The sequence below is a fragment of the Typha angustifolia genome, chromosome 8 (genome assembly GCF_048772165.1).
Source record: "Typha angustifolia cultivar Huaian chromosome 8, ASM4877216v1, whole genome shotgun sequence".
In the NCBI taxonomy this organism is placed as follows: domain Eukaryota; kingdom Viridiplantae; phylum Streptophyta; class Magnoliopsida; order Poales; family Typhaceae; genus Typha; species Typha angustifolia.
Window position 1 is genome coordinate 4,675,626 of NC_133246.1, and position 26,898 is coordinate 4,702,523.

A 26,898-nucleotide genomic window follows, 5' to 3' on the forward strand; every position below is an offset into this window, starting at 1 on the left:
AAAACCACCTCTCCTTGTGTCTTCCAATGAAGTCTAGGTGATATTATATTTTGACAACAACGAGAGGAATATGTACATTTAAACCAGACTTTTTGTCTGAAAGCTGTCCTGAGATTACCTACCAAATCACACTTGGGTATTAAAGGAAGAGGATTTGAACCATGAGCAATGATTCCATACTAATAATTTTTATCTGCTGATAAATTAAAGAGTATATAAAACATCTTACATATGTGACTAGATTAATCGATAAAAAATTAAATTTAAGTATTTTTTTTATTACTTAACCGTTTTTATAATAATAGGAGTGTCAATTGTTACTAATTTATTATAATTTTTTTATTCTTACAATCTAGAAAATTGACCATATAATCGCGGCTTCTATTAGGAGAGATAAATTAATAATTTTTATTCAATCATTTGCTCAGTACCATTAATGTTATCAGCAAGTATGGGTCGAGGTTGACGGCGATCCTTGGGATGGATATCTTTCATTATTTACTGTGTCACTTATCCTTGGAACCTTGGCTATGGCCAGAGAGTTTAATGGCGTATCATGTATAACAGGGCCCTTTCTGAACCTTTCTTTATCTCTTTCATTTTGTTAGTCGGAAGCAGACCCAAAATGGATCGTTTATTTAATCCTGAGGGACTCTAATGGTAGGCCATTATGTGCAAGAGCAAAGAAGGGAGCTTAGAGTTAGGAACTCTTTGGTCAGAGGCAAAAGGAGCTTTAGAGGCACTGCGGACTGCGGGCAGTATCTATCTTGAGAGCGAAGAATTCGGAGCTGGAGATAGAATGCTCACGAACTAGTGGAGCTGCTAATTAATGGGCTAACGTTATACCCACATGTAGATAAGAACAGAGATTCTCGAATTTATTATTATTATTATTATTATTATTGAAGAGCTCGATGGCTTAGATATGGAGATAAAAAGTCAACTCTTTTTTAGTTAAAAGACACAATTCAAACGAAATCATTAACAACTAAATATTTTCTTCATAATAAATCTGTCACTTGGGATGGTACTTCTCTTGTTGTTGTTGTTATAGCTGCGAAGTCCACTTTCCCTGCAACAAGTCTTTTATTCTATTTAGAAAAAATGGGAAAGAGATCAGTGAGCTATGCGGTGGTCAGAATCCCTTCTCTCTCTCTTCTCTCACTCTTTTTATTTTTTAATTACAAATCTAATTTCTCCTTTGGACATCAAATTTGCAGCTAAGATTCTTTGGAAAAGCTTCGGTTACTTGATTCGATTCGATTCGATTTCGATTTTGATTTTGATTTTGTTCCTCCTATGGCTTGTGTGGAAAGCTCAGATCGACGCCTTCACGGACGCGGCATTCAAGGGGAACCCTGCGGCCGTGTGTTTCTTGGAGGCGGAGGGCGGGGTGGTGGACGAGCAGTGGATGCAGTCGGTGGCCAAGGAGTTCAACATCTCCGACACCGCCTTCCTGTCGCGCGCCATTTCCGCCGTCGATTCCGATGCTGGCGGTGGCGATCCTCCCTCTCCCCGGTTCCACCTCCGATGGTTCACCCCGGTTTCCGAGGTCAGTTGAGGCAACCCATTTCCCATTTAATTTCAGTTGATTTCATTTCTAAATTAAATTTCCACTGTTTGTAAAATAATGCAATTGAAATGCATTTAAATCATTTCAATTATCTCTCATTTTCCTATGTTAACCTTGATCACAATTCACAAATAAGAATGAAACAAAATGAAGGTTGAGATTTATTTTTTTAAAATAAAAAACTTGTAAGCAGGAAATCATACTGAAATCCATCCAAATCCACAGAAAAAAATTGATATTCTGAATCAATTGAATTCCAGGAATTTGTGGTTTCGAAACAGGTTGTTAAGCTGCAGAGCACAAATAATGTGCAGAGAACGTATACAGCTAATGAACTACTGAATAATCAGAAGAATTTCTTCTTCATAATTCATTTTTCTTCTTCATCCATTGTCAAGAGAATCTCAAAGGCACAGGAAACATTGTTTGTGATCAATGGTACTCTTGAATTTGGTCCATTATACATTTTGAATGTTTGATTTGCATAAAATCTTTTTCCCCCCCATTTTTCAGGTCAATCTTTGTGGACATGCAACACTAGCGGCTGCACATTTCCTTCTCATATCTGGCCTGGTAAAATGTGACACAATGGAGTTTCTTACAAAATCCGGAGTTTTAACAGCTAAGAAAGTCCTTGGACTAAAGCATCTAGGTACCTCAAACTTTTCACTCAGTGAAGGGGAAGAGAAGTTCTCTATTGAGTTGGATTTCCCTCTGATCCCAGTGGTAGATTGCAACTCCTTAGAGACCCCATCAATTCCAGAAACTCTGAATGATGCTTCGATTGTAAATATGTGTAAAACAGCCACTGATGGTGACCTCATTGTACTCACTCTTCCTTTGCAATATCTATGACTGGGTAGATTAATCATAGTGTAGTTTTATCTTTCCTTGATCACTAAAGTTTCATTCAGAAAAAATATTCAACCATGTGGTAGCCTTTGTTTTCAAAGAATCCATGTTTGCAAAATTTGAACTATTTCATTCATCGGCATGCATCATGTCTGATCCATTAGCGGGACTATTTAGCATGTCATCGAAGTATATTCTTTCTCCTTTTCTACTTCAATTTAGTTGCTTCCTCTTATAATGCACTTTTGAGTTTAGAGAGATTATTTTTAACTAAACTCAAGAAGCTGAACTCTATGTATGTAGGTGGAACTTGCTTCAGGGAAAGAAGTTGCTGATATAAATCCAAATTTTACTGAATTAAAAGAATGTCCTGGAAGAGGAGTTATTCTAACAGGGCAAGCTCCTGCTGGATCTGGATTTGATTTCTTTAGTCGCTTCTTCTGTCCAAAATTAGGAGTCAATGAGGTAATCCCATAAATTATATTTCAATTCACCTTTATTGTTCTGCATGTTTACAGAATTAAATCTGTATCATATGTTTGTCAACATTCATGCTTTACAGAGGTGATGTGAAGATAAAAAAAGTTCATATTTCTCATATTAAATAGTCCAAATGGAGTATATTCCTTACTAAAGTTCATCTGATAGGATCCTGTGTGTGGTAGCGCGCATTGTGTGTTGGCACCCTATTGGGGTAAAAAGCTGGAGAAACAATGCCTTATCGCTTACATGGTAATTCCTCTTATACTATTATTTGGTTGACTTCAAGTGGATTTTAAAGTCAATTGCTCTAATCCAGAAATATGATGATCATCTGCAATTGCCTCTATTGACTCAGGCTTCTCCTAGGGGTGGAAGATTGGACCTACAGTTGGTAGAGGAGACCCAGAGGGTGAGGATTAAAGGAGAAGCTGTTACTATTATGGTTGGTACCCTGTTAGTCTAATATCAAGCACCTTATTTGAAGCTCATTATGCTGATTTAAGGCTTCACACACAACAGCCACAGATTTAGCACTGCTCTCACAAGATCTTGACCCACTCCCCTTTCAATTACTAAGCTGGTTATATGTCAGGTTTTCTTTCTTCACATGTCTGAGTCTTCTATTTTGCCATCCCACTTAATTTGTATGTAGGATAATTAAAGTGTGTTATGTTAATGAATTTTTTTTTTTAAAATTTTGTTTGTCTTGGAGGATCATGAAACATCAATTAGCCGTGGTTTCAGATAATCAAGAATATTAAGGAAAGCCCCTGATCCAGGAGGATCAAGGGCTGTGCAACTCTTTTGATACGAACTCTAACAAGCCATGGTAGATAAAGCAAAGAAAAAGAAAACTGTTGTGATTGTGCTTTGAGTAAGACTTTCCTCGGCACTGTTGCATCTTTCTTGTAGAGAGAGCAACATTTTAATGAAAACACCTCGATGATTTGAGTTGATGAGCCTAAAGGGAGAAGTATGGACACAAAATTGTCGTATTTTACTACCCTTCTTTTAATCACTCCAGCATTTCTTTTCAACAACTTCTACAATAGGTGATCATTACTCTCTCTATTTAATTTTTAATTTTTAATTTTTTTTTTCATATAGCATATCAAATATTATTAGAAGGATGACAATGCGAGAGTAAGTAATGAATTGATCCACTTTGGAAAGGCATATAATATATTTTTGATGTGAATACATGATGAATTTGATATATTGATGTGATTATTCAGCATAACTGGGGAACCAGGAAACGATTATATTGTGCAAGTTCTATGTTACTGCTGTACTGAAATCATGGTTTATGATGGTCTCTGATGCTCCATTCATCTGTAGGACATAATTTGGTACAATTATTCTTTTTCATACAACTCCAATACATACACTAAGCATACTTCACCCAAAAATAAAAGCAGACATACTCTCTGTCCACTTAAAAAATGAAGCAAAAAATATGTAATTTGATAAGATGTTAAAAGACCACATGAAGTTGCGAATAAACTTAAATGTCTATGCTCTCTTTCCATTATTCCATCGAAAATTACAAATGAGCTAAACTTGTCTGAGACCAAAACCATTTACAGTGCTTTAGACCAAACTCTCCTATGGTACTTATTATCCTGATAGTTTTCTTGCCTTTGTACTAGAATCAAAATATACATGTAAACAAGGACGCATCACCAGAAGGAGCAAGGGACTACATATTAATATAGGGAATAAATAAAAAGGAAAACACTATAAGGACGAAACTGTTTAAAGTTTCCTTATTTCATTGAGATATAGAAACTTCAGCCCCTATCTAAGAGAACAACCTCGAGATGTATACAAAATTGTCATTAGCTTTTCTGTAGATTATTCCTTCAATCAGAAGAGTTCCTTCTGAAGGTTTAATGATGAGATTATATAAACCTTAGAGCACACAGGGGTGTTCAGTTCATATTACCTCCAGCAGCAAATAACTTCTCAAAGCGTGTAACAATGTGTTTGCCATATGTGAAATCCTTCAGTTCTTTCATGTGAACTTTGATGCGCGAAAGAATGATTTCTCTATTCTCATCATCACAAATCTCAAGGGCCTTCTGTACAACATAATTTGCAAAGCGATCCTTTATCATTGCCTGCCAATTAATTCAGCATCCAACTATAAGATACTGATAATTGAATTTTAGTACAAGTCTAGCAATTAATCAGGAAAGCATGACACAGATTCTCCAAGATACAAAAAATTTTCTCATAGCATGGGAAAAAATGCACGTCAGCATCTAGTTACTGTACATTCTTTCCTGACAAGCACCAATTTCCAAACATCAGTGCTTATCAAATTTTAGGTATGCTCTGACAAATCACCATCATTAAAGATAATGATCATAAAGTAATTGAGATGGTAGTTGAAATAGCCTTCATCTCATATTATGGCCTTAATTCAGACGTTCGTAAGAACAGTCTTAATTGCGAATCGCATATCTTGTGGTTAAAATCTTTGGCAACCATTGAAAATTAAGTTAGCATCTTAAATTTAGAAGCTTTTCTAGGCATTGAAAAATAAGTTTGGTTACTAAGTAAATACACACATTCTCTAGTGCACAATACCATGTAAGCAGAATAATGATTTTATGCTGCTCTAATTATACCTCATCATATATAGACCCAATTCTGTCAACATAAAGATTCATTTGTTACCTTTCTTCAGTAAGAGATACATAAAGCATGTCATATAATAATGTTTTACCATTTCTTTTAAATCACACTTATTTTCCATTGGCAAAAGAATAACCTAAAAGACGGCGCTGACAAAGACAGCTGACCGATTATGACTAGCAAATTCCATAGAAATGTCAAAGGAAAAAAAAAAAAAAAGGATTCTCAAAACTGGTCCCTAATGGGGAGCTATGTTCTAATACAAAAGGATAAGGGAGATCACGCGGAAGAATTTAATAACTTCTTCTTGCCTTGCAAAAAGTAATTTTCAAGATCAAGAAAATCTGATCAAAATTTCATTCTTCTATCATCTTCAGCAAATATACCACAAACTAAGGTAGTGCCTTTACTAATAAAACAATTATTGCCATCACAACCCAACAACCACTCCACAATCCTACAATTTTTACCACAACCATTTTATGCCAACACAACCACAACCGACATTGGGTTTCAATGCCAGGTCTTCGACAACCTCCTTCTGCAAGTCCCACACAACAGTCCTCTATTTTACTCAATTCTGGGCACAATACTACTTAGTTTAGTACTGCTACAGTGTTACAGAAAATCTGCAAGAGTTACAGTTGATCACTGAGCTTGTACACAGATTAGCTACAATTAGAAATGCCTTCTTTCTGCTTTAAACACCTATGGTGTTCATTTTGTAGGACAAAAAGGAAACAAACAAAAAAAAACCAGTATGTACTGTTGATTTGCTCCAGAAACACAATATTGTTTTGTAAAAGTTAATGAAGATAGAGACAAATCTCATTCACATAGCAATACAAAGTACAAATTTCATATGATATGAACATGAATGCATCAATTGAAAAGGAAATGATTCAAGTCAACCCATACATATCTTCAACATGAATAGCGTTCATTTTTGATAGGTTGTGGCAGCTATAAAAAAAAATATTTTTTTTAGAAAAAAGAAAAAGCAAGGGCTTCATGCTGTTCATTATGAAACAGCTGATGTTTCGATGATCATAAAGACCAGCAGACCCACTGTGGACCAGCTTGGTCTGGTTGGTGTCCTAGAGAAAGATGTATCCACTCAAGATTTTAGAAGACTGTAGAGTGCCAGGTAAGCGGATAAGGGGCCACATGGTTCCTAGGTGCTAGGCAAGTGCCTAGGCGGATACTTAGACATCAAATTGGTTCAAATATAAATACCTAAAATCATGTAAGCTTAAAAGAAAAGTTAAAATGAATACATAAAATCATATCCGAAATAGTTCAAAAGTTATCTAATGTTATTTGATATAATGGTATAAGAAGATCTTATTAAATACAAGAAAATTAGTCACATATTTAACACTGTAAACTTCAAGAAAGAAGGGCATTTTGGCCATTTGATGTTGGATCCATCTGTTAACTTTAACAGCCATATGTTAGGAATATTTTATATATTTTCTTAAAATTTTAACCATAATGACAGTAGTAACAGAGTAAAAGAGTCCAATGATTTCAGTGACACTTAATTAGTCTAAAGCACAAAATTTATCAAGATCAATATACTTAACAAGTTCAGAGAGTAGGGCAGACCTGCAAGGGTTCATTTCCATCAGTAGAATCAATCATTTCCTTTATTAGAAGCTGGCGTTCTTCGGGAGTTCCATATGTCAAGCATTTCTCAACAACATTTGAAGCAAATTTTTGTTGGCTCATCATGACTATCTGTCCTGCAAGCCTGTAAATTATGGCAGATCGCTCTTCTTGTTTTCCATGTTGCAGGACATACTAAACAAAGAGACAGTACTACAAAAATCAGTGGATTGTGCATGGCTAACATTAACTGTATTTCAGTGATTGCATAAGTGAAGAGACGAAAGCAAAATATAATAGAGGAAAAGGCAGATGACCAAACAACATTTTAATTTTTAAGTGTTACCCAGATGTTACTTGAGAAGACCTCTGACTTATCTTAAAGCTTGATGATATGACTCTAAGAAGACTCCAAACCCACCAAAATAATTAGCCAAAAGAAGTTCAATCATAGAACGTAGTTACAAAAATACACGACAAATCAGTATTCAGAAGACTAGATCTGTCATATTATCTAAGTTCTAAAGTCCTTTTCTGGAGAAGGAATGACTAAGACAAGGCAATAAAGAAACAATGGCACTTCAAGATTGGCATACAATATCATACATAAATGAAATGAGTTAAGTAAAAAGGTAATAACCCTTACAGCATACAGAAAACTACTAGAAAGATGCATGGTAACATTCAAGTGAGGAGAAAATTCAATTATTACATTACAATGTTAGGTACTGAAGGAACAGTAACTAAGTTTTTGCATAAAATGTACCTGAATAACATAATTCCCATATTGGTCCTGTGTCAAAGTGCACACAGATTGCATGATCTCATCCATCACTGTGCTTTGAGTTTTTGGATTCTTACAGTGCTCCAGAACCCTCTGTGACAGAATTCATACCACATGAAAGAAAATTAAATCTATTTAATTATTTAAGGCATCAAAAGTAAGTGTCTTTTGCACCTGAATGACTCTGCAGCCATATGGGTGGGTAGAAAGCATTAGAACTTGTCCATAGACAGATGATATGATAAACTGGATCTTGTCTTCTGGGATAAGCTCAATACACTTCTGGATTACATGGTTGCCATTCTGATCTCTAATGCACTTAGTGACAGAACCATCAAGTTCTGATGCAAGTTGAATCCGCTGATCCATGTCAACCACTTCCATAGCCTGAAAAGAACATTTTGTTAGAAGTAGATCCAGGAAAATTTATCACAAGAACAGGCACATTACAGATCAAGATCAATTTTCATGTGATGTGTATGCATATATGCACTAGAATTAGGTACAACTGATAATAACTACATATATGAACGGGCATCAAGAAATCTTGTGTTTATGACTGCAGTATTTATAGAAAGACTAACTGCTAGGAAAATAATGGAGATGACAATAATAGATAGCTTATTGGCAAACAGAACTGCAAATTTAAACAAATACCTAGCATTTAGTTGCTATTTACACCTAAAACTGCATACAAGACATAAATAAATTTTAACCCATATGGTACAGTTATGATGTTAATTTGGTCATTTCATCTCCTTCGAGAAATGGACATATCTGACAGTTGCTTCAACAATAAAAGGCCCTGCCATCTAATTATGATAAATACTAACAGCTAGTAACACAATAGATAGCCCCGAATCCGTCTATATTTAGTCAAAACAGTTTCAAGTTTATAATGGCAAAGCAACGTTTAAACCTTGTTCCATTTGGTTTTCTGTCATATCGTGGATGGCACCTATCAAACTGCACTATTAAACTCTTGGGGGCATGAGTGTGTAGCATGAGGTTCAGATTCACTACAATTTAAAAGGTGGAAGTGATCAAACAAGATCAAATATGACATAATCAGATAGAAGGTTTGGGGCTGTGGTAACATGTTTCTTTTTTGTTAAAGAAACTGGGTTAATGTAGTTCACCTTTTCTTGCATGTTGAAGAGCAACAAATTGTATATCTATATCATCTGTTGTGCATTAGGCATTAGTTCCGTTTAAAGAACAACCTATAACAGATCTACCTACTCTTGGACTACTACACAAAATCTACCAATATTAAGTTAGATTTAAGCGGCATAAAGTCCGATTCTAACAGGATCTCAAGCATGAGGTCTCTAGGATTGGTCAACCCACATATGAAATGGAAAGAATAGAAGAAGAGGTATGCTGTCTAAACTGCAGGTGCTATTAAAGCTGCATTCTGGGTATGGAAAGGTTCTTGTTTTCTTCTTTCTTGAGTGAATCAAATTAAACATGCTAAGATACTTAAGATTTCGGAAAAAGTTAGGTTGATTGATGCCTTCAACACAATAAGAATCTATAGCACAAAGGGTGTCTCAATGCACAAAATCACAATACATACAAATTACAACTTCTTATATTGTGGGGCATAGTCAGAGAATGGAAATGTCTACTTGTCCATAATTAGGGTTCTTGGGTCCTGTAGTGATTGATGTAGCTAGTGAGTGTTGCATGTCCAGTACTATGCATCCACACTAGATGACCTTCTCAGGAAAACAAGAAGAGAAAAAAATAAAAAGAATAAACAAATCAAATGAATATCACAGTATTGAACTTATATGACATTTTAATAAAAACTTAGATTCTCAGCATTCCTGAAAATAACAAATTGATACAGAATGTAAAATTAATCAGAAGAGATAAAAAAACTGGGATAAATTTAAGGATTTGAACTGCAGCCTACACCAGAACTACCAAAATAGATATATGAGTAGACTAAATGGCTAACTAACCAACCTTCTGGATTACTCTGCAACCATACATTTGAAGACTTAGATGCAAAACATGACCAAGAAGTTGAGAGATCAGCTGATTTCTCTGGTTTTCTGTACCAAGCTCAAAAAACTGCAAGATTGTTCATTCAAGTCTCAAAATATTTATAAAAAACTAATAATAGCATTAGCTTGTAAAAAAAAATACCAGCATACTTTCTGAATGACATAATTCCCAAATACATCAGTTGTCAGAGCAAGGGCATAAGTTACTATCTTAGGGAAGATTTTGGCTTTCTCATCAACTGATGCGGTTTCAAGTTTTTGTTGAATAAATCGACTTCCATACTGATCTGTACTGCTTGAGAAAAGTTGAAACAAAAATGTCAATCACGGAAAGTATAGAAGAAGTTAGAAAGAAGAAAAGGCGCAAGATCATAGTATCACCAAAGTACCTAAATTTAATAACATGATCCACTATATCAATAAGTTCTAATGATTGAGCTTTGCTGTTCTTCAGTTCATCCAACAAAGATACTTCAAAGCTGTCTCTTAGAAGACTATTTTTATGGTTCCACAATTCCATAGATCTGCTATTTGCAATTCCGCGCAGGTAAGGGAAATGTGATTGTTGATCACTCTGGCCTAAAGGGTTCCCAAGACCCAAAGAACAACAAACAGAGCCAGTTGTTTTGAATCCCAGATGTGGGAAGCCAGATATGGAACCAGGATATAACCTTTGACTTGCCAGACCAAATTTGCATGAGAAGAGCTCATTCTGCTGAGCTTTCTGCTGTAAAATAAGCGCTTCAAGATATGGTTCCCAACCTCGAGGAACAGTGGGAAGACCTACCGATGCAGCATTGATGCAATTATTTACTAAAGGATAACTATTCATGCTTGGAACAGCTCGTACTGGAGCACCAGAATCCTCTTTGAATGATAGAGGGTGCAGTGTGTCCAATACTGGAGCCTGGAGATCAGATCCCAATTGGTTTCCCATTCTATTATAGTATTGCCCTACTGTACTACCAAAAAATGTGGCACCTGCCAAGTAAAGTACCTAGTAAGATTTTTGGTTCAGTTAGATAACCAAACAATAAGGTTTCTGTTATACCTGAATGAAGTTTATTGTTTGACATTGGAATGCTTCCATCCATTACCATACCATTAGACAGGTTCAAGCCAGACAAAACAGCTGATATATCAGTATAATCTGGTGTATAAAAAGAAGTACCTTGAAAACCTTTTGCGAGTGCTTCCCTGTCGACATTCGCAGCCTTCCCTAAAGAAGGTGTAATGCAGGGGCTAGGAAATTGCCTCATTTGTGTGGGATCAGAGAATTTACTATTTGTGAGAGAGGATCCATCAACAGATGCCAAGGGATTGGACATTGAATGAAAGCTCTGGGTTCTAAGAAGGCTGGGAGAAGTCACTCCAGATTGCTGGTGATCAATATCTTCCTGTCCATTGAGTCTATTAGGCACTCCATTTGGATCAATAACACAATTGAACTTATTGGAGCTTCTTGACTATGAATAATATGCAGAAAAGGATGCTGAATTACCAGAATCCTCCTGCAATTCAACAGTTTACTTTCGCATATTATGTAAGACATCATGAAAGAAAAGAAATGAATTAAAAAAAAATCAATGCATCCAAATATATTCTGTTTTGTCCAGCAAACTGATAAGAATAATATTTGCCAAGCCACAAACCAAGCAAGAAATAGGTAACATATATTAAATGGACTGCTTTTACAACTTAGAAGGAAACAATAATTGAGCTAGGATTAGAAAAACTTGTGGTATAGTCATATAGAAGTTCTATCTGCAATTTGTGGTATAGCCATGTTAAGTGCTACCAACTGAGGTTTTTGATGTAATATTGCTTTCAGCTAGATATTCTTTTGCAATCTGAGCCTTTCAAAAGTATTTATTACTATTTTAATGACAAACCTCCTCCACGCTTTCATGTAGCCAATAGCAGTATAATATTATATTTTCCTATCTTATGTACTAAAATAAGGGGGATATTCCATACTTTCAGTAGGACCTTTATATGCCGTGTGCAGTCTTTTAAAGACTTAAGGGAGTTATTTTCTAGGTAAACCACTAAGAAATTGCATGGAATACTCAGAATTTACAAACTCAAAACTCTTCATCAATGTTTTCTGAAATACAAGCTCAAAATTCCTTTTTATGAATGCTCTCTGAATACTCTTCAGTATCATTTGCAGAACCGGATGGCCACATTTATAGCTCATCCTAAGATCCAGAGTGTCCAATTCTAAATGCAGACATACAACAATCGTAGACATTTTTTCCCTGCATCCCCTTATGGACCCAAGGGTGATGTGACAGGACTGCACGGACCTTGTATTTGTGTGCTCAAATGTACCGTTACTGTATGAACAAATCTAATATCTACCAAAACAAAGGTAAAATGTCCTTTAATTCTATCTCATGAAACTTTCAACATATTGTATCTTCAATAATTTAAAAACCAACTACTAGCATTGGTTAACAACGCAAAACAGTTAAATGGTTAACAAGAGATCATAGTACAGGACAAAAGAAAGCACCTAAAATTCACTGAACTGATCAACTAGTACTAAAAGAAGAATGTAATGCTCTTACCTTCAACAAATCTGCGTAGCTCTTTCTTCTTGCCTTCGATCCAATTAGACCATCAGAGCCCTGATGGAGCCAATCAGAAGAACTTTGCTGAGACATGATCCTCTGTGCTCCGCTGCTCGCACAGTCACCCAATCCATTCCTCCTCAACTCTCCGACCACACCAGGGGGAAGCCTCTGCACAGCCACCAGCTCCTCCTTGCTCGATACCGTCGGCCAAAACCTCGAGTTCACATCGTCATTGGTATAGTGGTTGTTTGATAAATTACCTGAGTGCAAACGCATCTCCTTCTCCGGCAATGGCCTCTCTCCACCATCAATGTCGAAGAAACTCCTATTAGTTGCTCTTGATCCTTCCACGGTTGGCGGAGCGCTGCCACTACGCTCGAAGGCCACGGTGGCTTTGCCATGATTCTGCTCCGTAAGCAGCTTCTCGATATCCTTCTCGACGTCGCCAAAATCCCCAGGAGCAACCGAACCCATGTTTAACCTATCTAAGTACCCAAAAAATCCAAACAAACAAACAATAAAAATGTAAATTTTGTGAAAAAGAAAACTAGCGAGAGAAGAAGAACAGCTCTAACTTAGACAGCATGCATTGAATCAGGCACAAAACCAATCACCTTTCCGAGAAACCCAGCGCCAGTCGATCAAATAATAGCTACCAAGAACGCCTTTTAATTCAAAAATCGGGTTTCGTGCAACGGAGAAACGAAAAATAGTAGATTTTTGACTCGAACTTGATTGAATCTTGTACAAGTTTAACGGATTACGGAGAGATCAATCGAAAGAACGAGAAATTCTAGGGTTTATGGAGTTAAAACCCATCAGAGCTGAGGAGGAGATCAAATAAAGACGAGCGAGAGCCAGAAAAGGAAGATGGCGGAAAGCCTGAATGAATTAGGAAAGGAACATAATCAAATATAATAAATTACAAATTGCCCCTGCATAAAATTAAACTTAAACTTGTTTCATCTTGCTCCCAGTAATTAACATGAAAATATTTTTTTTTCATCAAATAAATTAAAATTTTATTAGAGAGAATTTGTCTACTGCAATAAATATTAGGGTTAATTATGCTGACACCCTGAACTATACCCGATTTTTATAGAGACTTCTTAAATTTTTTTTATGTTATAATGTTACCCTTAAACTTTAGGCAAACTGAACAGGTAATAGTGGCGGCAAAAAACGCATAATGACCAACTATACCACTAACAAGTTAAAGAGGTCATAAATTTAACCATAACCAGTAAAATAAAATAAAATAATTAAATTACAAATCACCATCTCCTCTCCAAACCTGCTATCATTCCTCCTCCCCAAACCACCCAACCTCATCGCCGGTGCACCTAGCCTCTTAGCGACATAACGACCAAGGGCCTTCACAAGCTGCGAGACAATGAGCCTAGCTCACCAAAAGGCAAACTCATCGCCTTGATACTCGCCCTCATTACCCTCACCCCCATTGCGCTTGCCCTCACCGCCCTCACTGCCTATGCCACCCTCCTTGGCCACCTCCTCTTCTATCCGATCTAACTCCTCCACTATGTGTGACCTTGCCCACACCGTGTCGCTGTCCTCAGCCATCCTCGCCTTCACCACCCGTCCTCGGCCACCCTCACCCACGCCGTGCTGCGTTGCCTTCTCCCTCACCACCCTCGACCTTGGCTGCCCTCACCTTCACTACCCATGGTTGCCCGTGACCTCGCCCTCCTCAGACGTCGCAGGCGAAAGCTCCTCCTCAAGGCCGGCGGACGGTGCTTTGGTGAGCATAATTAAATCTCATTTAATTATCCTAATTTAATTAAAAGATTAAAACAAAACTATATTTAATTCTCTATTAATTTAATTGAAATACATAACGATGGTCTTTAGGTCATTTCGGAAAAATATTACTGCCACGTAAGCTGATTACTCACGGAGGAAAGAAAGGGCGGTAGATGATAATGCGAAAGGGCGGGCAGGCTTCATGGATAAGCGAAAGGTGCCATGGAATAAGGAATATCTCGAGTATAAAGTGTGACAACTAAATGCACCTCGAGGTGGAGCCAAGGAACTGGGGGACCTTCTCGAGCTCTAGAGCTAGCCTATTCAACAAGCTCAAACCACCACTGGATATAGAACCCTTGCTGGTGGAACTAGAACAACCCGAAGATTCGATCATTTTTGGTATATAGATAGGGCGGCCTGCCCTTAGATGTGTATCCCGTGGTGGCTATAGATTGTATATTCACTTGATTTGGATCTTCAATGAGTTCTGCGACTATAGGATGGATCTAAACCTAGAACTGAAAAGCCTCCGAGATGTGTAAAAATGAACCTTCTTTCATAAACAAGATAGAGGAAGAATGAAGGGAATATCTTATCGAGGACAAAGAGAAGCAGGACGAAGAGCAATGACATGATATGTGCGTCATGGTGGAAAAATATGGGTATTTCAATATATTTCCCGACAAATAGAAGATAGTAAGACCTACGGAAACACGTATGGGTTCGGGGAAGGGATCCCCCGAATATTGAGTATCCGTTGTTAAACTAGGTTGAAAGATGAAGTTGTTGACGGACAAACTTTGCGTTAACATCGACTGGGATGGGATGGCCAAGCCCCGGTTTCCAGGGTTAGCGTATTCCCTATGTTGAGCCTACTCAGATCAGAAATCCACTTTTTTATTCTCTTTCGCCTATCGGTCGGCTTTAAGCAACCTTCGCATTTCTTGCTAAGATCCCAAGTCTCCAAGTGAGCCCTCTTGGCCACCCACGACCTTTGCTTTTTAGAGAATCTCGCTCCGGTGTCGTAGGACTTGTAGCTCGGTAGTCCACCGGGTAGGTTTGTTTATCCTTCTTTTTTCGAGTGTCTTCTTGGATAGTTATAGCATCCCATAGGCGCGAGATGTACCTTGTGGGGAGCGGCAATCCTTTCAGGCAGTGGTCGTTTAGTCCATGGTCCGTTGGATGGTCGATGCAAGGCCAGAAATTGGAACACATTGATTCCACTTGTTCCTGTCCTTCGCTTCAGGGCTTGTCCCTCGGTGTGGTTAGTACTCCATACTGTCGGGCAGCAAAGCTTACACGGTTCACCAGGGCCTCTTTCCTCCTCCTTTTTCTACTCACTCATAGGGGTCTGGACCCTCACAATGGGGGAGGGAGTCGACTGAACATCTCAGCCATTTGCAGGAATTTCGCCCGCATCCGATCCGCAATTCTTGTTCACCCCAGATGATCGTGTTGGGTGAAATGTGACCTCGTACTATTGTATCGAGTGAGCAACAGCCGTTTCATCACAGTACTGACTTATGGGCTAATGGTTCACACTTTGGCCAAGTATCCTATAGAGCAAAGTATTGAAGGAATGGCCATAGGAACGGGCACATCATGACATCTCCCTCAGTCTCGCCCGAATGACTTGGTTGGTACTAGAAATGTTAGAAAAAGTAAACGAAAAGAGTAATAAGAAGTTGACACTTCCCGACCCATAATTTTTTAGATTATTAATAGTAATTTATATATTTATTATTAAATTTTGATAGAGAAAATTAATGCTTTCACATTAGTAGAGCGGCAACATGATACAAATGAAAATTCAAATTAGTATAATTTTAAGCATAATCACTGGTGTAATCTAAGATTTCCCAGCCAAATTTAGTGGCCAATTCGCATTAAAATTCTATTTATCTTTCAACGTCGATTTCAGTCTCTTTTATATGAGAGGCTAAAATTCCTGAGTCAATATCCTACTTGCATGAAGAGTTTTGTAGTACATTTAATGTTTGACAAAGTTTTTTTAGTTAATCGTATCAAGACGAAATAAACTTACTTAAAACACATACTAAGTATTAGTAATTATATTTCTATCTTCCTACATTATGTCTTAATATTATACAACGTAACTCAGGAGTAAGAGTATCATTTATCTTTTATATTTTTCTCGAAATATGAATATTTCAAGTTTGATCTCTGGTGACGAAATATACATACAACACTTATACTGCAATAATATGTTAGTATATTAGGTAGGGGTGAAAACGGGTCGGATTAATTCCGACCCGACCCGCTATCCGACCCGACTAGGATCGGATTCGGATAAAAAAATTTTATCCAATTCGGATACGGATAGAATTTTTGAAAAAAATTCGGATACGGATTCGGGTACGGGTCAGATATATTTTTCGGATTCGGATACGGATATCGGATATCCGTTTACCCGCATATATTTTTCAAATGATTTACAGTTTTTACTTTGCTTATTTAAATAGTAAATATTAATACTGTTACTAATAATATGTTATAAATTATTTATTGAGATTAATTTCTATAATTTTATATATTTAACATACAAAAAAGTTATTTGTTGTAAAACTCTTAATTTTATATTAATTATATCTAAATAAAATATTATAATTATTTTAAATTTAATTAATATCCGTTTAAGATCCTATGCTTTATCCGAAAATTATCTGTATCCGTTTAGTTAGGATATGGTTTTAAATTTTGCTATCCATCTAATATCCGTATCCGAACTAAAAATACGGATCCGGATATAAATTGACCACTATTCGATCTGTATCCGATCCGTTAGGGCGACCACACAAATCACATACTAAATAGTTGAAAAAACAAGAATCCAAGGTATGCCACAATACAAATGGAAAAATATTATAATATTCATTATAAGAGATGAGATTATAACACACTATCAATAATAACATATAAAAATAATATGGAAACAAAGTTTTTACGTGAAGAAATCTTAAACTAGGTATAAAAAAAAATCATTGAAATAAATCACTAAAAGATATAATAATAATCTTACATATTATTCAATGATCTCTACGACTCAATCTGAAACAATCTTGCTCGCTTACACTGCTTCCCTTCTAAACTTCAGTGATGCTCGAGATTGATTTTTCCGTCTCAGTGACCTTTGAGACATAGTTCTTTTAGACTTAATATATATGCGTTGATGATTCGACATCTACAGTTGCGAAGTGATTTCTAATAGCCAACAAATGATATCAAGAGATATGATAAATTAAAACCCCCATATATCTCTTAAAGATAAGTTAGAATATTTATTCTCTAGTAATTCTCTTAGAGATAAGGAAATACTCTTAAAAGATTCTTCGTATATTCTTTTAGAGATAAGACAAAAAGATCTTCCAACGCAAAAAAGAAAAACCATGTTAGAATAGTCTGACTTAAGTTTGCATACCTTGTCTCTATAACTTCAAACAGTTACCGAACTATGTTCGAACACCTTGTGATGTACCTCTATAAATTCAAACTGGGTGGCCTTAACTAAAAATTCCCCTAAGCTTGAAAATCTTTAATTTATATATTCAAGTCACTTGTACATATATTAATTCCTTGACTCCAAAATCTAACTTCTGCTTTAATATTTTTTATTAAATATTTCATAATTTCTTATAAACTTGTGCATATGCTTAGACATAAAATCTAGATATGTTATATGAATAAAATTATGTTTTAAAACATTATTTGTTAATGGGATAAATTAGATAAAATCTTACAATAATAACTCTACTTTCATCTCCTACACTATGTTCTAATATTGTATAACATACCTCGGGCATAAGGGTATCAATTATCTCTCATATTTTCTTGAAATATGACCCACTTAGTGGCAGAGCAAAAACGTATCAATTTGCATCTATGTGACAAAATATACTTAATACCCCTATCTAAAGGTGAAAGATATGGCCCAATCTACCCATGCCCAAATGGTCGGGCCTGTTGGCCCAGCCCCAAGCTTGGCCAAGAACTCCCATAAGCCCAGCATGTAGCACTATGATATAACATTTAGCCCAACCAAGCCCAGGTAGGAACCGAACCATTCCTGCACCAAGAAGAACGCAACAATGAGTACAACTATAGCAAGCTCGTCTTTGGCAGCTCACCGACTACAACAAGGTCATCTTCGTCGATGCCTACATCATCGTCCTCCGTAACCATGACCACCTCTTTTGCTTCCCTAGCTCTCTGCTATCAAAGACTACCCCATCGTCTTCAACTCCAGCCTCGTCGTCATTCAGCCGTCGAGCTATGTGTTCAACGCCATGATGGCACTGCATCATCGGGTGGTGTCATGCAACTATAGAGTTACCCACCTTGCTCTAGTGCCGGTGGAGATTGCATAACGAGATGGAGGAGGGGTTGAGATGGGCTTTTAGGCTATCAGAGAGGAGGAAGACGAAGAAGGCGTAGGAGATGGAGTTTAGTAATGGCTCGCTCGACCTAATTTTATTAGTAATTTTTAACCAAAACATAAATTTTAGCAGCATTTTTATTGAAACGCTTTAGATAAAATTTCATATCTCTTAGTCTACGAAGATTTTTACTTAAAAAAATACTCAACAGTTAAGTATTATACTAAAATACCTAACGGATATTTTAGTTAGAATTCCAATAAAATAGACCTCTTGTAGTATTTAAGTTTTAACTGCTACCCATTCCAGCAAATTTCTCTTACACCTACCACTAATTTTACTTTTTTAGTAAATGATTTTAGTCAAATATTTAATCTAATATTTAGTTCGGTTTTAATCCTGCGAACTTTATAAATATTAATTTAAATTTTTTTTACTTCTATTATTATTAGAATTCTAGTTTAATTACTTATTACTGATCGATCACATCGAAATTGATGATTATGAAATTGAGCCAAAAAAAAAATAAAAAATCTCTTGTCTGATTTTAATTTATATTAATAATAATTTAAATAGAATTAATTCTTAAGTTTTCGGGCCCCCAACTGGACCCGGCTTCTCCGTCCTCCTCCTCTTTCCTCCCGACTCCTCCCACTATTCTCTCTCTCTTTCTCTCACCATCTTTGAGGAGGGAGAGAGAGAATGGTACAGGTGAGGCCACAGTTCGTTCTTTTCGGGGATTCCATCACTGAGCAATCCTTCAGGCCCGGCGGCTGGGGGGCGGCTCTCGCCGATACCTATTCTCGCAAGGTCGGAGATCTATACTCTCATTCTTATTCCATGAGTCCTCAGATCTCCCTTCCAAGCTCTATGTTTTTTGTTAATTAGAACGAGAGTAATCCAAATAAACAGCGTTTCTTTCATCTGTTTATTTGCGACAACATTATGCGTGGAATTGTCATTTCTTGTCCAACAGAAGCTGTTGGGTTTTTCTTTTCTTTTTGTTGCCTGGTGGTAGTATAAGTTGGTCTGATTTAATTCTATGAGTTCTAAGATTAGTCCTTTTTCTCCACAAAAAAAGAAAAAGAAAAGAAAAGTGGAGGAGAAAATATTGAGTTTTTTATTTTTCCTTTCTCCTTCCAACTAATTGCTTATATGTCTCTCATCTTTATTTTCTTCATATCAGGCTGATATAGTTGTTAGAGGCTATGGTGGATACAACACAAGGTGGGCTCTATTTTTGCTCAATCACATCTTTCCTCTGGTAAGGGAACCATTGGAATTCAGTAACTTTCCTCATGCTTGGTCATTGAATTCTTTCTTTTTAGTTCTCTCAGTAGGAACTGATCGACATAAATTTATTGTGCAAATTTCTAGCTGAAAGTTTCTTTCATCTAGCTTGTAGCTTAATATATTTAAGATTTTGGTTGGTTATGTCAGATATTGATATAGCTAATTTTTGTCAGGAGGTCTTAAGTTTAAATCTCGTTAAACCCTTGTGAATCCCAATTTTTTGTTATTTGTTCTTGTGCGGTTTGCAACGCCAATATCCTATTATCTATCATCTATCAGTATTGTGCAATGTATAGGGGCCACACATGAAAAGATGTTAAGGCATGATATACATGTTGGCCAATTACCAAATGATTTACATTTTTGGGTCAATCAGTTCAACCAGCAAGTGCTTAGCTGCGTATGTTCCTCAAAATGAGAATTGCGTACTAGCCATCTGCTAATACTTTTGATGGATACTACGAAAGGAGGCAAATACAAAGGAGGATGTTAAGACCAACTGTTTTCTTGAAAATCATTTTACTAAATGTATAGTAGGCTGCAAGCACTTAATACAGGGATTGGAGTTTTGGACAGTTTTACAGCATCGTTATGTGTACTTTCACTTTATCTTACAAACAAAGGCTGTGGGTAGACAATGGTACGATTGGTGGAGAAAGAAACTGTGATCAGCCAACTTGCTTGAAGAGAAGCAAAGTTAATCCGAACTTATCTTTCACACCACCGTACTATTTAATTTCCCCTTGTGAAAGATAAATCTACTCCGTAAATAATGCTGTACTAGCAAAAGCTCTCTAGTCTAAGAAATGAATCAAGGAAGATCTCTAGATGATGATCATATGACCCCTTGAATAGAGAGCAAGCTTGCTAAACTAGCCATATGAATAATTACTGAATTACTATAACCTGCATTATGTTGCTACAGTAATAGCAGAAAAGGCTTCTTGATATTCCTAAGACCATGAAAAGATTGATATATTTATAAAGTTCTATTTATTTGGTGATCTGATCTACTCCAACCATTGACACTTTTTGTTGTGATCTCCTGTCTCCACCACAAGATTGTTACAACTGGATACGGTCCTATTATTCTTTCCAATTTTTTAGTTGTTACTGCATCAATTGCAACTCTTGCTTGATAAAGTTTGAAACAATCAAAAGTGGCTGTTCATATTGATGCTTTGGTAATTTGATTGTCTAAAATTGAGAAGAAAATGATGTGATAACTCAACCAAGGCTGTATAATAGCTTAATAAACATCCCCAAAACAATGCATAGTCACTAAGGTTGTAAAAATAGCTTGTGGGCTTGCGAGTTTCATGAGCTCGGCTTGATCTCTAAACAGGCCAAGACAAGCTCAAAATAATAATCGAGCTAAGACTTAACTCGCTCAAGCTTGACTCGAATTAGTTCAGTATATATGTTTTATAAATTATAATATATATTTATGTGTTGTGGCATAATTGGTTATGTGCTTCAACTTCAAATAAAATGACCTGGGTTTGAATCCTAAGTTTTACGATGTAAAAAAAATTTAATATTTTGAATTAGTTTTATCACATTTAGTCCCACATCGGAAAGCTAAGAAATAAGAATCATCTTTATATCTATCCACCTCTTAAAAGCATAAATATTGTAGTTATGAAGTATATATTATAAAAAGTTGAAAAATTAAACTAGCTCGAACCGAGCTAGACATTTCCCTTTTTTGAGCAGCTCAGCTCATTTACACCCTTAATAGTCACCCAAAATAATGATAACATTCTGTTCTTGTGATCGTCATTTAAGAATCTTTAACCAACGCTGCACTAGTATAGATTGGTATGTGAAAGCACAATAGATATTGCAACCTACTTATTTCATGAAAACTATTGTTATGTTATCAATTGACTTCACAATCTATCTTAATCTTAGTTTCAGAATGGGACTGGACCGGGTGTTTAGATAGGTGAATAATGAACCAACTGTCAAACTGGTTTGGTTTTGTTATCAGACCAAAAAAAATAACCTACGCAATTAGAAACTGTCTAACATGGCAGTTGAACTGGCAATTCGTGCAACTGGCCGTTTTTAGTGAACTGGCCAAGTCTTACATTTTTGCAACGTTACTTAATTATTGTTAATATTTAGTTTTTATATTCTTTATTCTAAGGGTATTTTAGTCCTAAAATTTTGAAAATATTTAGTTAATAACATATTTGTGTTTTAAAATTTTGTAATTGTTAATTTATCAAATGGATTGATTTCTATAGTTCTATTTGATTTCATGTTTCTTGCTAATCAATTATATTTATATGTTGAAAATGTTTAACTAATAATACATTATTGTGTTACTATTCATGAATTGATCAATATGTTGTTAGCTGTGATATGCAAAATTATAAGTTCTTAAAATTTGATGTTGTTAAACATAAATATTAGTTAAAAATGGCTAAATAATAGAAGACATAAAATTATACTGCTTTGATAGATATTTTTTTGGTTTTTATAGTTATTTAGAAATTAGAACTACCTATATATTATTTAAATCTCTCTTCATTACTGCAGACATGCTCATCATCACCACCACCTACTGCTACAACCATATTTTTTGGTGCTAATGATGCAGCCCTTCTAGGAAGGACAAGTGAGCGACAACATGTCCCTGTTGAAGAGTACAAGGAGAACCTCAGAAAAATTGTTCATCACTTAAAGGTAACAATCATAGCTTATTTATCCTAATATGTTTTTGGGGTGCACATGATCATGGTTATACTTGGCGCAACCAATTTAGTTCTGAATTGAGCCGGTGTGTTACTTTTAATATAAAAAAAATGACGTCAATAATTTAATGTTTCTCTTCTTTTTCCACAATAGTTCTGTCGCTTTTCATAGGTCTGATCATTGAATATACCATGAGCTTGTGATGTATTACTGCACTAAGCAGTAAAGTAGCCAGTTAGAAATTTCAAAACCTCTGGCAACTTTTATATTGATTTACTGGTGTCATTTATGTAAGGGTCTTTACGAAATGTCAATATTAATTTTAAACAGTTTAATCAATAATTTTAGAATCTGAAGTATTTTCTAGTTTTTGAAGTACCAAACGGAACTTTGGCAGAAACACACTAAAGCTTCAACTGGGAATATACAAGGCAAAGTGGTTGTAAATTTGTGATGAAGGTGCTCACAAATTTTTAAGTGATTTTGTTTGAAAGGAAACAGTGGATAATTGGACTTACAAAAATGTTTAAAATGTCAAGCAATGAGGTAGAAATAACAAGGAAAGTATGTGCTACTATCTAGAGAACAGCTTGCATCAGATCTGACATGATTGTGTGATTATAATGTTAGATTACTAATAGTCTATTCAACAACTTACATACCATCACCACAAAAGTTCCTAAAGCGATGCAGACATGGAAAGCTGATAGTTATTATGTTGTTAGTTGTTGTGCTTTCTTTGGCATGGACAGCATGATTCACTCGCATTTTGAGAGCAAATGCTACTCAAGCTAAAGATGTACATTTCACTCTTGAATACCTTTCGCCTGCCTTAGTAGTTGATAGTTGTCATGACAGACCATTATGAATGATCAGATAGGTAGAAGGTACAAATAGCAGCTAGATCTGGCATAGTTGCTGAATCAGCTATTTGACAGTTGAAGAGAAAAAGAGGTCCATTTGTCAAAATACATCCAAAATTTTATAAAAAAAATGAAAATCTAATTTACATCACATTTGCTGTGTAGCAATTTTTTTTTTTTTTTTTTTTTGGAAGTGCATCTCTTAGGTATTACATTTTTTTTTTCTGAGTGTGCATACAGATAACACTATGTTATTAATAAATTAATTATCTTGGAGACATGTTGAGCTTCTTATCCAGAAACTTCGAAGCCATCTACCTATTGTCAAAATCAACACCTAGAAATCTAAAACTTTACAGATCATGACAAGTTATATCAGCAACTTTTATTCCTTTTTTTCCATACAAGCTATGAATATCGTTACAACACTTTAAATATTGTTTTATATCCTTATTATTGTGTATAGATACACAAATTCTGTTATATTACAACTTGGTAAATTATATGATATTCAGGAATTGTCACAGTCTATGCTGGTAGTGTTGATCACGCCTCCTCCTGTCGATGAAGATGGGCGTGAAGAATATGCACGGTCTGGCATCTTTCTTTCTTCTATAGGAATCTGAGATATTAAATCTCTGCAGATTGATTTCCTTCTGGTAATTTCGGTGGAGATTTTGGCGATAAAATTGTATTGTATTGTAAGACTACAAGTAAAAGCCTAGAATGATAATTCAAAAGATTTATAAACATATTAAAGTTGGAAATTATTGACATTTAATTGTAAGGTACCAGTTGGTTTGCTTTTACATGAATTCCTAGTCCTAGTTTTTAGCTTCTGTCATGCTTGGCCTAAAATATATCTGTTGCATCCAAGCTAGGTCTTGCCAAATTCAGTTTAATGGGGGGCCAATCAAGCCCCAGTTCATTCTTTATATCATTCTGCAACAAATTTCTTGCAGTAATAAATGAGGGGTTAGGTTTTGACCTCTGTCAAGCCAACAGTTGAACCAGATTTCTAGATCTGTTTAATTAAGCCAGCCTGGTTATGCACATACCTAGGTAATTGACTACAAAATTTACTTCAGGGGGTCAAGCACTATAAGCTCAAATGATTTCCTTCTTATAGAACCTGTTTGATGCTGCACGCCTAGTAATGCTTCTAATTTATTAGTGCTATTGAACATCCTCATACTCTTGAGATGCTACTTTTGGCTACTCAGTTTCTGAAACAAGCCTTGATTTGTTTGTCCAAGATCTTTGTATGGAGATAATGCAAGGAAACTCTCGGAAAGGACAAATGAGATCACTGGTGTTTATGCAAAGAAGTGTCTTGAGCTAGCCAAAGAAATGCATCTTCCTTGCATTGATATCTGGTCAAAAATGCAAGAAACTAAAGGATGGCAGAAAATGTTCTTGAGGTAAGTTTGATTTTTGGCTCCATTGTATGTTTATCTTCATATTAAGCAGCCAGATGGATTAATTAGCATTGATACTTAATTTCCAAATATTATCAAGTATCAACATAAGCAGTTGACTGTTCTTGTTTCCAATGTTTTCCTTTTCATATTTGTTAGGAAGACAAGAACATCATGTGGTGCTTGATTTTACAGAAAAGTGATCCTTATTAAACTGTGTAGCTAATGAAAATCAAGGATCAAGATCTAGAATGCCTAATTTGAAAAGGTTTCTTGTCTAGACATCAAACACCAGAATATGCGGAACTTTTAGAAAAAGAGAAATTGTTGATTTTGATTAGAACAGAAATTCAAATTCTCTTTAGTGGTTTGCGAATATCCAACCTATTTGGTTGATATGGTAATTTAATCAATGATGTGGATTGCCTAGAGATTGAAAGAGAAAATGTTTTCCTATATCGTCCTGGTTAGAGAATGTAAGTTGTGGTCTCATAGTAAATTGATATGTCCTGTATTAGCATAACAACATCCTTTTTCTGGAGAATAGTCTCGACTGTTACAACATTTATGTTGCATTTACACTCACATCATACCTATTGTTTTGCAGATTCTGGTTTCCAAGCCATGATTACACAAAGTCACAGATAAATTTTTTAAATATCTTTACCAGTTTCCTCCATTTGTATTGTACTATATTGCTTTCAATAGGCATTAGATAAATCCAGAAGGCCACTAGTCATTGTAATCTGGGTAAGGTACTTCATGTTGCATCCTTCCCTAGTTTTAGGTGACCAGAGGACAATCACGATGGCTATCATTTTACCACTCTGGTATGGTTTTTTACTAGAGCTGATCATGCTGTCTCAAATATCAGTTTAATGGGCAGTTTTGTGTTTCTATTTTCCAGCGATGGCTTGCACCTAACATCAGAAGGAAATGCAGTTGTCTATGAAGAACTAGTGCAAGTATTCAGGGATGCCGGTCTCTGTGCTGAAGAGATGGACTATGACTTTCCTCACCATTCCAAAATAAATGGAGATCATCCTGAAGCTGCATTTCATCAGCTAAGATCTTTACGATCTTTGCCCATCTTTGCATTATCTGGATCTCCCAGCTCCCTCTGTGACGGAGATTTTATTGCATAAGTGATCATCATTGACTAAACCCCAACTTTACATGCACAAGTGATTTCAATTATTGTTATTGTACAAACTTTACATGAACGTCATTTCATTATTGCTATTAAACCACTTTTACAAGTTGCAACTCTTCAGGGTGTCTCTTTCCTTCTCTGTTTAAGTAAAAAAAACAAGCTTATCTATCAAATGTATAGTTGTTATAACACTCTTCCTGATAAAAGGAAAAGGAAGAACAATTGAACCTTGTGATTCACTAGTACTTGTCATTCATCTGCTTCAACTTTTTCGCAAGAACAACCTTTGAATAATCTTTTAATCATGGTTTATTTTCAGGCCCAAACTTATCTTGGTGTAGGAAATGAAGTTAATCTACTTCTTAAGAAAGGGCATTGCTTTTTATTCCTTTGTTTCAGCTGATAATCTAATAGATCTCAAGTAAATTTATACTTCAACATTGGATTCAACCGAGCTCGAATTGGCTTTACTGGTATCAAAAACAAAGTAGGAAGCCTAGCCTGTAAGAGGGTAAAGAAGTAAAACGGAGATTAAGTTAAAGATCTTTCTTACTCAATTACCACTTTTCTTCTTCTTCTTTTTAAATATCACATATCTTAAATATGATATTTAACAATCTAAATATTGACCATTTAGTTATATGTATTAGCTTAATAATATTTATCGGATATATACTAGTCAAATCAGCGTAATATATGAATTTTCTATACTACGATATAACTATAGAATTTAAAGACAGCAAGGTGATATAATTATACAGCAGGAAGATATACCC

General features: G+C 35.7%; 3 protein-coding genes across 9 annotated transcripts; 2 read left to right on the forward strand and 1 right to left on the reverse strand.

Moving 5' to 3' along the window:
- Positions 1-524: 524 nt before the first annotated feature.
- On the forward strand, positions 525-3,584 carry LOC140765659 (uncharacterized). The gene is made up of 6 exons (XM_073104842.1): positions 525-1,134; positions 1,322-1,552; positions 2,087-2,398; positions 2,729-2,890; positions 3,074-3,157; positions 3,264-3,584. Exons 1-6 carry the CDS (start codon positions 1,105-1,107, stop codon positions 3,369-3,371), a joined length of 927 nt encoding a protein of 308 aa, XP_072960943.1. The 5' UTR covers positions 525-1,104; the 3' UTR covers positions 3,372-3,584.
- Positions 3,585-4,062: 478 nt separating this feature from the next.
- On the reverse strand, positions 4,063-13,404 carry LOC140765657 (pumilio homolog 3-like). 5 transcript variants are annotated; one of them, XM_073104838.1, is made up of 10 exons: positions 13,149-13,404; positions 12,529-13,015; positions 11,007-11,352; positions 10,345-10,936; positions 10,106-10,250; positions 9,915-10,022; positions 8,115-8,327; positions 7,923-8,033; positions 7,157-7,351; positions 4,063-5,028 (listed from the first exon to the last, which is right to left on the reverse strand). In XM_073104838.1, the coding sequence occupies exons 2-10, from the start codon at positions 13,006-13,008 to the stop codon at positions 4,840-4,842; spliced, it is 2,379 nt and encodes a 792-aa protein (XP_072960939.1). In that variant the 5' UTR covers positions 13,009-13,015; positions 13,149-13,404; the 3' UTR covers positions 4,063-4,839. The 5 variants fall into 5 exon arrangements, with proteins under 5 accessions (XP_072960939.1, XP_072960942.1, XP_072960941.1 ...); XM_073104841.1 differs by having other exon boundaries at positions 10,345-10,738; positions 11,127-11,352; positions 12,529-13,019; XM_073104840.1 differs by having other exon boundaries at positions 11,127-11,352; positions 12,529-13,019.
- Positions 13,405-19,301: 5,897 nt separating this feature from the next.
- On the forward strand, positions 19,302-26,235 carry LOC140765693 (GDSL esterase/lipase At5g62930). 3 transcript variants are annotated; one of them, XR_012105219.1, is made up of 7 exons: positions 19,302-19,502; positions 19,879-19,956; positions 22,533-22,679; positions 24,067-24,143; positions 24,808-24,972; positions 25,577-25,799; positions 25,877-26,017. XR_012105219.1 is itself a non-coding variant. In XM_073104896.1 (6 exons), the coding sequence occupies exons 1-6, from the start codon at positions 19,395-19,397 to the stop codon at positions 26,112-26,114; spliced, it is 813 nt and encodes a 270-aa protein (XP_072960997.1). In that variant the 5' UTR covers positions 19,302-19,394; the 3' UTR covers positions 26,115-26,235. The 3 variants fall into 3 exon arrangements, 2 of the variants coding, with proteins under 2 accessions (XP_072960997.1, XP_072960999.1); XM_073104896.1 differs by lacking the exon at positions 25,577-25,799 and having other exon boundaries at positions 25,877-26,235; XM_073104898.1 differs by having other exon boundaries at positions 25,577-26,017.
- Positions 26,236-26,898: the final 663 nt, after the last annotated feature.